The 13,858-nt window shown below is 29.7% G+C and overlaps 1 protein-coding gene across 1 annotated transcript; it reads right to left on the reverse strand.

Annotated features, from left to right (window-relative positions):
• Positions 1–7,640: 7,640 nt before the first annotated feature.
• Positions 7,641–10,525, reverse strand: LOC106764367 (transcription factor RAX2). Its single transcript, XM_014648651.2, has 3 exons — positions 10,327–10,525; positions 9,583–9,712; positions 7,641–8,595 (listed from the first exon to the last, which is right to left on the reverse strand). Exons 1-3 carry the CDS (start codon positions 10,460–10,462, stop codon positions 7,926–7,928), a joined length of 936 nt encoding a protein of 311 aa, XP_014504137.1. The 5' UTR covers positions 10,463–10,525; the 3' UTR covers positions 7,641–7,925.
• Between the last annotated feature and the right edge of the window lie 3,333 nt (positions 10,526–13,858).

The raw sequence follows: 13,858 nt of genomic DNA on the forward strand, positions 1-13,858 counted from the left end.
TGGGGAAACAGAGGATTTTGGGGAAGACCAGGGCTGGTGATGAACTTGATAATAAAGGATATGCCTCTTCTGAATATAGAAATTTCATTAAAATTCTCCCACTCAATTATTGATAGCTTGCATTAGTCGATAAACAATTGCGACAATCTTAACAATGAATATTACCAAGGGATAATTCGTCCACAATTACCCAACTCACTAACCGATGGAAATTTCTATTAGTAAATGAATTATGAAAAATTGTTGATAATTGCATATTTTCGACAAATTTTCATCCTTCATTAAGTTTTCTTTAATAAATTTAGTATATCTAATAGTGAATTACAACTATCATAATAACTTGTTATAGAATCTAATTTTTCCATTAATGTCAATTAGAACTTTCAACTTTTTTTATCTTAAAATTTATTACCATTATATTAAATGTAAGGATTTCATTATTAAATAAACATTAAAATAAGTTACCATAAAACAAATTGGGTTAACAATCTAATTTCTAGTTGTTTTTAACGGTTTTTACAAAATTGGGTGAAAAGTATACACACAAATATGACAAAACAGATTTAATGAATTCAAGATATAAAAAAAACAAAAGGATAAATAATCAAACAAAATAAAAACGACAAATTAAAAATACAGTAAAAAAAATACAAATAGATCAATGATTAATTTTTTAACATCTAAGTAAATTGGTGAAAACAAAAAATTATACTAACAAAGAGATTCAATGGAGATATTCATGAATTGTCAGTGATTAAGATTCCTAAAAACAATCAAGATTTCAATTTAGATTCGTAAAAACAATCAAAGATTTCAATTTCAATAATATAATGGAGACATATAACACCTACAATAAAAACACATTTAGACTAAAAAAACTCAAATCCAATAAGAAAAAAATCACCTACCATGACAAAAAGATCCATATCAATCAATTTGAACTATCAAAATGACCTCCAACACCTTTAAAAACACTCACAATTAATGTCATCAAAGAAAGAAAACAAGAAGGAGAGAAATTGGGAGGAAGAAGAAAGTTGGGTACCCTAATTTAAATAGTTGTACATTGGATTGTGTAGGATTTAGTGCAACATTGTTTACAAAAATACCTCCACACACATTATTTGTCATTTTCCTCTAGATTTAAGTAAATCGCGTGATTTTAAAGGTTTATTTTACACTATAAATATTTTGTAAGAAATTTAGTCTAAAGGTGTAAAAAACACTTTTTAATATACAATGCAAGAGAAGTATTCTCACTTCATGTAAAAAAAAATTATAAATGAAAATAGGGAAATATTTTTTTTACAAATACCTATAAATGAAAATACATAATAAACTTGATGTAATTTGACATAAGACCAACATTACATTCACAAATACTCAACATAAATTGTCAACACCTAATTTCATTTGAAAATTTTTAGTTTTGTAGTTTTTCTTGAAACTATAGCGATGATTCTCTCTATAATTTTTTTTTCAAATTTTGTTTGTGTTCCATCACGATCCTAGTTGCGACAAAGATATTATTCTTCGACATTCATTTTTTCTTATAAAAACTTCAAACCTTCTTGTTCAACTTTTTGTGGAAAAATTGTAAACTTTCTCATATTACTTTTTGACAAAAATTACAAATTTTCTCATGACACCCAACAAACTAGGTCACTTATACATTTGAAAGATTTATTGAATTATGGTAACAACTCTTCATTTATATAATAGTTTTTTTTTATACTTCTTTATTCTTTATATTACTCGATTTGAGACTTTGGTCAATACTCACTTGAGAATCAATATATTCTCCCTTAAACAAAAGTTTCACAAATAAAGTGTAAGTCCACATGGAAGCTTCAATATCATCATTTCTTCTTCTTCATGCTTTGAAGAAAACATTTTTATATTTGTAACATATTTGCTTAAACCATTATTGTCATCAGTGACCTATCACCAAAGTGACTTGTATAAAATCATTTATAACAATAATCCTACTCCATCATCAATTCTCCTTACCTTACATCTTAAACTTGTTGTCGATAAGTTTCATGTCATCTTCACTACCAACTCAATACCTCAAGATCTACATGTGCGAAGGTTTTACAAAAGTATTATTACTTAATATGCAAGAAAAAAATTGTAAACCTTCTTATATAACTTTTGTAAAAGTTGAAAACCTTCTCATGAAAATTTTATGACAAAATTACAAACTCTTTCATGGTATACAACCACTCAAGTCCCTTATATATTGAAAAAAAACTTATTAAATTTGATAACAATTATTAAATCAATAATTTATTTTTATATAGTAATTATTTTTACCTTTTCTTTATATTATTTCATATGAGAATTTAGTAAATACTTATTTGATAATGATGATATTCTCCCAATAAAACACTAACATTTGTTTAGCATGAATTATTATGAAAATTGTGTTTTTTTTTTGTGATTTTGATAGTGACATTAAAGTACTATTATCCCATATAATCAAATAAACTATCACTAAAATCATATAACATCATTGATGTGTGTTGTTCTAGTAGCATATATTTTATCTAAGAAGTGCATATCAAAAGATATTGTTTCTAAATTATTTATAACGATCATTATATTGAAATTATTTATCATTTGTAACATTTGTTCAAAATTGCTATAAACAAACATACAAAACTAAATTAAATATTTACAAAATAAAGGACTACATGTGTAGTTTAGTTTATTTTTTTAATTATTATCTTAATTTTGACAAATATTTGTAATTTCTTAAAACATCTATCTACAAATAATAATTTTTACGTTTAAACCCTTTAGTTGTTCCTATTTTTATGGGTTTTTTCCATTTTGATCTTCTATTTTTTGGAATCCGAGTCCTTAAAAGTGCTAATTTGAATCAATTGAACCTCTGCCGTTAAATTTACTTAACGAAGTTAAATTTTTGCACAAATGGAAGGTTAATGTGTAAAATTTTTAAAATGTGGCATGATGAAAGCTTTATACGTGACATCTCTTAAAAGATTATATTTTAATTGGTTGGTTCTGCTGATTCTTTGTGGGGAGGGTCTTGCTCTGTCTCTTTCCCGTGCATCTTTAAAGTTAATCTTCACCAACTCTTGATCATGTATGAAATCTCCTGCTTCAAAACTGGATTTCCAAACACCCTTTGCCTTCTTTTCTTCCTTCTGTTTTAATAACTGATCTCGTGCTCTTAATCAGTGCAAAGAACTTCTCCCTGCTCCTCCTCACTCTCTTCCTCCCACGCCATTTTCCTCTTCCTTCTTCCTCCTTCCATTCTTCTCTCTTCCAACCACTCCCAACCTTCTTAAAGAAAAATCCAGATGTGTATAATTCACCCACTCCTCTTCCATTTTCCTTACTTCATGCCTTATTATCAATCACCAAAAAGGAAAGACAAAAAAAAAATAGTGAATCCAAATAAAATTTAATATACAGTGAAAGTAAACAATTTTAGAATGGAATAATGAATATATTACCTGCCATAACTAACCATGCAAAGCATCTCTCACCACTTGAATTCACCAAACCCTATCTCTTCATTCAAATTGAATGGCTAAGAGGGGTAATTAAAAACCTTCTTGGTTCCCTCTCACTCCTCTCTGTCTACAAACACAATGTCTTTCACCTTTGGGAACTCGCTTTCTCTCTCTTCAATGTCAGTCTCTCTTTCTCCCTCTCCCTCTCTCTATTTCATGTTTTTTTCTCTGTTGCAATTTTAGAAATTTAGATTAATTTTGGAAAAGAGAACAAATTGTCTGTCGAGACAGAAAAGACCAGAATATAAGGCGGGGGGAGTTTCTTCTCTCCTCAATGGAAGGCGGCGAACAAGTTCCCCCTTCGGCCACCACCGCCGTTGGGTCCGCTTAATGACAAGTATATGTTGATTTTTTATTTTATTTTAAAGAAGTGATTTAGGGGTTGATTGGAAAAGGGGCGTTTTTCTTTTTCCTTTTACTGTTTTTGTGAATTATTATATAATTATAATAATAATTGTTGTTGTTGTTCCTTTGAATTTGATTTTAATTGGTTGATTCTGTGTTGTAGGGTTTGAATCAAAGGTCAAAGACTAAGGTACCCGTGGTCGGAACTGCGACTTTGAATCTGACTGAATTTGCATTTGTGTCTTCTTCACCCATGGTTCAATAAGGAGAAACTACCTTGGTTGAGAAAGATGAGCTTTCAACCTACAACCGGAGGCATCGCCGGTCGGAAGCGTCGTCGCCTCGTTCCCTTCCTCTTCCAAAATGGGTTCACTAAATTGCGAGAAACACCGAACCATGCATCCACCACTGGCGCTCCAATCACCATTTCCACTTTTCTTTACCCATTGCTCATTTCTTCTCTATTTGTTGTTTCTCTCTCTGTTGTCTATCTGAGAATAAGATTTCTAGGTAGGATTTCTCAGTGGTGCTTGTAATGGAAGATGATTTTTTTTATATATTTTTAATTAAACATTTTTCAAGTCAGAAAATTCCACGTAACACCCAACTTATGCCACGTTTTAAAAAATTGACATATCAACATTCCATGTCTGCAAAAACTTAACTCCGTTAAATAACTTTAACGGCAGGGGTTCAATTGATTCAAATTAACACTTGTAAGGACTCATTTGGAGATTTCAAAAAATAAGAGAACAAAATGGAAAAAACTCACAAAAATAAAGACAACTAAAGAGTTTAAACCTAATTTTTATTTTTTATTAGCGGATCTCGAGACTAAAAATATAATGAGATTGTTTTTCAATTAGAAAAATGCTGATCATGGTATCAAAGGCCAATGTTTTCGAAATATAATCTTAGCATTTAAAATAAATATATTTTTTAAATAAAATATATTATAATACTTAAGTTAAAATTTAATTATATATATATATATATATATATATATATATATATATTCAATAGTAATAATAATAATACTTTTATATTTTAAAAATAATGAAAAATATTTATTAGTTGATTTTCATTTGTTTAAGATAAAAATAAAATGATCTTACAAATTTTTTTATCATCCAAAAAGATTTTAGTTTTGATCTGTTTGAATCGTGATTTATTTAACATATTTTCGGTATGCGATTCCATTTTCGGTATGAACTAACTAGTTTTCGGTATGCGATTCCATTTTCAGAACATGCTAACACAGTATTTAACATTTAAGAAACTTATTTTTTATAACAACGTTGAAAAATACTAAAAATTTTCCTATTTTTAATACAACTCTAACAATAAGAAGTTTATATAATTGATTAATTAAGAAATCAGCTAAGAAAATCTATAATAAAAACTCAATATGTATGAGTTGCTTTACATATTTAAAAAAAATTATGATCTCTATTGTATCATATCATTATTAATTAACTTATACTTATTTTTACTTTAATGGAAGACACTCTAAGAAATTTCACACATATATATATATATGAAAATAGAAGAATGTTTCATGCTAGTCCAAATGTAAAAGTGAAATCCTGTTTAGAAAAAGAGAATATAAAGTTTTGGTCTTTAGTGTTTATCCTAATGTTTGTCTTTTTTATACTAAAGCTATTTCTCAAGGAATATTCATCCTTATATGTAATGCCATGAGGAAGCAGATGTAGAACATCATACAAACATGTGTTAAAATTGATATATATGCAAACATCAGAATAAACAAGTTCTTTTTGGCCAGCTTTCAAGGCATTCCAATTTTGTATGGGAATTACTTTTTGCATGGTTTTTAAAAAAATCTGCACTCTTTATTTTTAATCTCAAAATCTTAGTTTTGGAATGTGTTATAAATGTTCTTTAGCCTGCAAAATATTTTGAACATTTAATTTTAAAATTGACATAAAAAAATGAAATTGAAATTTTTGGAAAATATGAATTTCGTATTATTAGTTAAGAAAATTAACAATATTCTATTTTTTTTTCAAGATATTATAATTTATCTTTCAAAATTGTAAATCTATATAATCATTATAGAACTTAAATTTTTTAAATAAACAACTTATTTAAATAGAGTGCATTGATTTTCTGCAAAAAATATTAAAAGCAATGAGCAAACATAGTCAAGTAAGCTGTATGGTTGGCACATGAACAATGACATTAGTAGTCTTATTCTATTTTTAAGGATAAGATTCCTGAACTTTGTAGTGATTAAAGAAGTAATGAAAAACTCTGATTTTGACTCAGAAAACAAGTAACAACTGCAGTGTGAGACAATACTGCAGACATTGACCTAATTATTCAAATGTTATTTGCAAGCTACATGAATTATAATCATTAGCTATGGAAATTATGTTAATGGAAAGAGATTGAGACATATATGACTTTTTTATGTCTTAGAAAAATTTTAAAGTCGTATTGGAATATGACTAATTAGAGTTATATATATATATATATATATATATATATATATATATATATATATATATATATATATATATATAATCAAGCCAGTAAATTCTCACCAAATTTTAACATATTTCATTATTTATTTTAATCCTTACAAACATGAAATTTGCCCCAAATTTAATATGGGTTTATAATTTCATGATAATATTATCTAATTGAATATAATTAGTTAACAAAACCACATTTTAAATAGTTAATATTATTGTATAATATTTTTATTTGACATTCTTTATACATAGAATGTGAAAAAAAAATGTTATTTAGTAAGAATTCTATATTAAACCTGTATAGTATAAGAAAATCACATTGGGTACATTATTGTTTATAATAGTATATAAAAAAACACAATTCATTTTCATATGACACTTTAAAGTAAAAGACCTTTGAAATTTTTTACACCTAATACTTATAAACGACAATAATATCAATTTAACAAAAACGGTCACATTAAATATTTTTTACAAAATGACTCATTTTTTTTTAAATAGGTAAAAAAAAACTATAAAGATAAAAAAAAAAAATCAAAGACCTAGGTACATATAGATAAATAAAAATCTATAATAAATACTCGTTTGGAAATTTTTACGATATACCAATATAATTTTTTATTTTTTACATCCATTATTTCCACTTACTCTTCTTTATTCAATTTTCATTTCATTTTTCTTCACAATGAAACATTTATTGTAGCACATCTATTAATTTTTCTCTCTCACATCCTTTATCCAATCTCATGCATCTCCAAATGGACAAGTATGTTTAACTTTTTTCAATTAATATTTCAGAGCTCAGAATGATCATTTATTTACAATATAACTGTGGATGAAAGTGCATCACGAGAGGTGCGAGCAGAGAGAGAGAGAAAGACAGAGAATCTTTTATGGTTGATGAACAATGCAATAAGATATACACATTATTCAATTCTAGGGTTTGAACTAGTCACCCCTCCATGCAACTTTCGTGACCAACATGCTTCTGTCATCAACACACATGTACATAAAAGAAATCCTTATATCAAACAAAAACCATATAAATAACCATATTCATTGGCCCCACAACCTATGCAATGTATGAAGACATAATTTAATAAGAAAGACTATGATATTTTAACAATTTTTTAAGTGTCACTATTTTATTTTATTGGTTCGTATATTTAAAACAGATCAATATCACAAACTATCATATAAATGGTTCTACTAAAATTATAAAAAAAAGTTGTTAAAGATACATTTTCCTAATAACAAATATAACACAAGAACATCTAGTCAATACTATTTAGCATTTTTATTTGCTTAATTCAAACTTTGACCTGATTAAACTATGTAGTTCTTATCTATGAACTACATATTAATATACTAAAGTTTATCATCAACAAACAAGAAAGCTAAATGTCACCTAATTAAATCTTCACTTCAACTTCACATAAGCTTTTGCATTTTTTTTCTTACACAACTATCCATATGATATTCCCTTGGTTATACATCGTATGAATAAAATAACTAGTTAGCTAACACTTTGATTTGGTCAATGTGGCTTAATGTCAGCATAGCTAAAATCAACCCACTCTGGAGCAAAAGTTTCACCAACTCTCTCATAATGGCAGTTAGCAAAATCATAGGGAAATCCAAAGCCAAAATCCACCAACATTTCCATAGATTCATCAATAGAATGTTGTTGTTGCTCTTTCTGCTGCTGCTGTTGAGGCTGTGACACAACACACTTGTTGTAACTCATTGCAATGGAAGATGAATCCGAAATGCTGCTTGAACCTTCTTGAGACAATGACACCATGTGACTGTTACTGTTACTTTCCTTGGTGTTATTGTTGATCCTTGAACTTGCACCAATTTGTGAGACACCATGCATGACTTGTGGACTGTACAACCCATGATGCTTTGTTTGGTCAAAACTAATGATGTTTTTTTGATTATTGGTGAATGCATTGTTATCATTTGCTTCTAAGATTGGTAGCACCAAGGCTAGCTGATTTGGTGAAGCATTGAAAGGTGAATTTTGAGTATTCAGACTTTGGTTGGTTGGTAATGGGGTTGAAGTTGAAGGAAGAGTGTCACTTTCAGTCAATGTTTTGAGACCAACTTTTCCTGCCATTATCTTCTTCTTCAGTTTCGTGTTCCAGTAGTTTTTCACATCATTGTCGGTTCTGCCAGGAAGTTTAGAGGCTATGGCAGACCATCTGAACAAGCAAGAACACAAATTCTATCAGTATATATATATATATATATATATATATATATATATATATATATATATATTATGTGTGGTGTAAAACATGATGATGTTTCCTTTTCATATAAGTCTAACAATTAATTAGGCCACTATTGACTCTAAAATATTGTTTTGGTTTGTTAAAGATTTCATTAGAAAAATTATGAACTTATACAATGGCAATAATAAAATTTGAATTTAAATCTCGTTTTAAATTTTTCATCTTTAAAAGCAAACATATTATATAAAAATTGATCGAAACCGTGTGGTCCCTGTCCATAGAATAATTTATTCTAAAATGGGTTTCTCCGATACATAAAAAGTTATAAAATTTAAAGTTAAATTATTGTTTAAAAACTCTTTATCCCTAAATAAAAGTGAAACAATAATTAACTTGTATGAGATTCCAAATTATACAATAATTTGTGCTGAAAAGGATTTTTCTCATTCGTAATTATAACATACTAATTATCGTTATAAAATTTAAATATAAAATATTATTCAAACTATTCAGAAAAACTATAAAGTGTATATGTACGTGTTATATATAAATTAATCGAAACCGTGCGGTATGAATTTTTCCAACACATAATTATAAACTCATGGTTTATAATTTATAATTATAATTTTGTTTGATTATAATATAAAACTTAAATCTACAATCATTTATAAAAATTAAAATGACATGTTATATAAGTATCGGTCTGTACCATATGATGTGGTCCAAGGTAATATATTTTTGTAAAATGAAAATTTTATTATAATTGTAAGTTAATAATACCGCACATATAGACTGTAGTGAATAGAGACATAATCATATAAGCATTGGCTAAATCACAATTAGAATAATCTCTTATGGATGTATTTTATTAATATATCTGTTGCTGATTATTTTTTTAATGGATGGTGAATATTATATAGTGTGAAATTGAAATAATTTGAAAATAAAACTTGCCTGCTTCCCATCTGGCCATAGAGATTGCAAATGATGTTGTCTTCTTCTTCAGTGAAGCCTCCATGTTTAATGTCTGGTCTCAGATAATTCAGCCACCGTAGGCGGCAACTCTTCCCACACCGTCTAAGGCCTGCATATTAAATAAAAAATATATAATAAAGAAAAAATAAAGTAAATAGATGAAGTTTATAAATATAAAAGATGGATGAATATTTTTTGTATTAAAAAATGAAAAAAAAAATAGTTACAAATGGAGAGATTAATTAAGAGTATATATAACAGGGGAAACTTCCATTCCTTGTTTCATGCCTTGTAAACTGCAGAAGCTATTTATGATTTTGACCAAAAGGATTGAAAAGAAATAATGTCCTATGCTGAAAAAGTTGGACTTGGAAATTGAACAAACACTGAGAAAACTGAAATAGATTGAGAAAACAGTTGCATTTGTAACACAAATTAATGCATCATAAATATAGTGAGATGAGTTTCTATACAATTATGACCTTTAAACATGCAGTTTGTGAATTCAATGCTTCAGAAAAAAATTAGGCTTTTAACTTTTGAGGAAGAGTATAGGTATAAACAAAAGAAAATGATAATCATGTATCAATATACATATGACACAAAACAAAACAAAGATGTTGCAGAAAAGATCTTGAGAAAAAGTATGAACAAAGATTGATATTAGCTAAGAAAGTGTTTGAAAAATGTGAAAAAGTAATGGGAGAGAAGAGAGAAAAAAACCAGCTTTTTTGGGCAATGCAATCCAATTTCCAGCAGTTCCATGAGACTGGAGATAGGTTTTGAGGGTTGCATCTTCTTCGGGGGACCATGGTCCTCTTTTGACATTGGCTTTGTCACAACAAGGAGCTCTTCCCATGGCAACACCACTCTCTCAGAGAAACTCTAATGATCACAGAAAGAACAAAACAATGAGACTTTGAGACTGTTTTTCTGGTGAAGGTGTTATAAAGTTGGTGTCATCTGAGGCAGGGGGACCCAGCCAGCTACTGGACAAAACATTGTATTAACTTGTAATAATTAATAAGATAAGATGAGACCATGTTCAGACTGTTACAAGTTTGTACAAACCCAATCTGGGTTCAAATTCTAGGCCTGTTTGTTGTTGGTTCAAAAATGGGTGTTTGTCCATTGTTCTTCTTTACACTATATTTTTTCTAAATGTTACATCTTAGCATTAAATCTGTTAACTTTTTTTTTTTTTTAATTTTGTATTCTATTATAACTTATAATTGAAAAATATAAAGAAAGAGAGTGAAGGGGTGAAGATCTCACACTCATAGTATATAAAAATAATGTTTAATTAGTAATTTAGTTTTTATATTTAAATTTATAATTTATTATAATCTTTATAACTTATTTGAGTTTTATTACTTTTAAATAAAGAGTTTGATTTATTTGTTAAATTGACATTATCGTTGTTTGAAATGTATTATCTCTATCAAATTCTCAATAAAAAAATCTTGGAATCTTTCTTATTTGATAAGGGAGTTTTTTTAGATTTTGACACGTAATATATTTTAAATAACAATAATATTAATATAATAAAAAAATCACATTGACTCAATTTAAAAAATATTAAGACTCAATTGACTAAAAAAAATACTATAAAAATCAAAATAGATCATAAATTTAAATATAAAAACCAAATTATTAATTAAGCCTAAAACTAATTTATAGTATATAAATGAAAATAATTCTTAGTTTACAATCAGTTTTGTGTAAACATTCAAGGGAATTACTCAAACTTAAATTCACTTCCTAATATAATATTTTAATAAAATGTGTTAGACATATATTTGTGAGTTGATGAAAATAATACATTTTGAAAAGTCTTACATCGGATAAGAAAGACAATGGGTGTTAATGGTTATATAATAAACGTAAGGTCCATGGTGTTTCTTGTCCCAACCCAAAAACATTTTAAATTTGTATTTGACTTTTCTTATACTCTTGTAATATAATGTTGCAAGGTTTGAGTTAAATTCTTACTTTGAAGAGTGTGAGTGTACTTGGTCAAAAAATATGAGAGAATTGTCTATGTATTGTAAAAATATTCACAGTATTATTCTTTGGTTGTCACTAGACAAAGATCATGGTCTTCTCTGGTTTTGGGGTTTTCATGTTATGTTCCTACCAGGAAAAGATATACCCAAAGGTACACTAATCTTTTATTTAGGCTGAGACTTATTAGATGGCTCTATATAATGTCTACCATTCTTTCTACTCTTCAGACAATAAGTCTTATTCGCCACAGATGTTGAGATGTTGTCTTTCAATGAGGGTGATATGACCTCGACAACCTTACAAAGACACTTCGGCGCTCAAGTTAGTTACTGGTAGTAAATAGATTTATATTGCAATAAATAAGATCACTAACATACCTTGTAAATAACGACTATTACTTGAATGAGCTCTACTTGTTAGGCCTATGGTTCACATGATTATCTCGTTTTAAGGTTTTCTTTATACGTCTACTTATCCTTAATCTTTCTATAATTTGTCCTTTCGCCTAGGTAGATCCATACCACAATAGTGACACATGTATCCTTTACTTTGTGGTGTAGGTCGAAGTGTCCTCAACCATTCGGGGGCTGACATGTACTAGTCGAGAGTCTTGTCGAAGTGTCTTCGACCTCCTAGGGTCGAGGTGTACTAGACATATATGTACACTAGCCTCCCAAAGTTGAGATGTTCTAGTTGTGAGTCTTGTTGAGGTGTCTTCGACCTCTTAGGGGTCGAGGTGTACTAGGCATAGATGTATACTAGCCTCCTAGAGTCGAGAGGTGCTAGTCGAGAGGTGCTAGTCGAGAGTCTTATTGAGGTGTCTTCAACCTCTTGGGGGTCGAGGTGTACTAGCAGAGATGTACATTGCCTTCCAGAGTCGAGATGACTTAGACGAATTGATAGTCTTTGTAAGAGAAATTCCTTTATCTTGGGTTACTGGACATTCTTAGGTGATCCTAGTATAAGTAGCCCCCGAACCTTGAAGACCACGAGGGGATTGAAGAGGCTTGAAAAGGTGTGACACGAGAATGGGCCTGGCCTAAAGTGATGTGACACTTCGTTGGGAAGTATGATAGTCACTCTTAGGACCTTTGGATTTCAATGGATCTGATGGTTGGAATGTGAAGGGACACAACTCTTGATTTTGGCTTGTTGTCTATAAAATGGTTTATGAGGTACTAAGGGGCCACTTGTTTTTCCTCTAATAGTCGAGGAATGCCTAACTAGTTGTCACTTTGCTTTGTAGGTGTGTGTTCATCTTTATCCTCCTCTTATTGTAGTTCCCTAGTTGATGAAGCCCATGTAAAACACGTAGGGACATCCTTGGTAGTTTCAACTAGTAGTCTTAGTAGTGTCGTCACTTCCTCTTTAGAAGGGGTGTTGAAAGACCTTCCTCTACATATTAGGTATGAGTGGGTTGATAATGGTGTATGCGAGTACTTCTCCAAATATAAATGGTCCTCTTCAGTTTGTAGATTCATCAATGCCCATCTTGTTCTGGGTAAGGAAAGCCCCGATGATGTCGTGTCTGTGGACAAGGTAGGACGAGTAGATAATGCTTGTCATGGTTAAAAGGGGTATCTTATTGACTTCTTTTGTACGTACTTAATCTTAATAACCCATTTGAATGTGTTGCTTCCTTTTGATGATTTCACCATGAAGGTGTTGCGTATTTTGAACGTGGCACTGACATGACTTCATCCTAACGCTTGAGTGGCATTGCAAGCGCTTAGGATTCTCTGTAAGTTCTTAGGTTTGACTCCATCTCTTATGTTCTTACATCATTACATTACTTATCCCAAAGACCCAATTATTTAGTTGTCTTTATTTGAGCAACCCAAAACATGTTTTCTTGCACAAGAGTTTTGAAAACACATTCTTTAAGGTCGTGATAAATCCTCTCAATTGTTCTTATTTCTTTGATGGCTACAAACCGAGGTTTCCTTTCTTCTGGACTCGTCATCCTCTTCAATACAATGATTGGCTGAGGACCATGATAACTACCGAGGACTATAGGGTTCTTAGCCTCTTGGATACCCTTCCTCGACGACTTCCAACTCAACAAATGGTGGTCATAGTGAATTCCTCTTGTCCACGCATTGACATGCTCGGTATGTGTTCGCCCCATGCCTTCATTGAGTCATGTATTAACTTAGCTTACTTTTGTTTGTTTTTTTCATGAGTGATGACCTCTCATGAAGGTGTTGGTCAAGGTAAGGAAAGTCATTTCCACCTCTTGCTTGGGCAG

Source organism: Vigna radiata, chromosome 6, assembly GCF_000741045.1.
Source record: "Vigna radiata var. radiata cultivar VC1973A chromosome 6, Vradiata_ver6, whole genome shotgun sequence".
Taxonomy (NCBI): domain Eukaryota; kingdom Viridiplantae; phylum Streptophyta; class Magnoliopsida; order Fabales; family Fabaceae; genus Vigna; species Vigna radiata.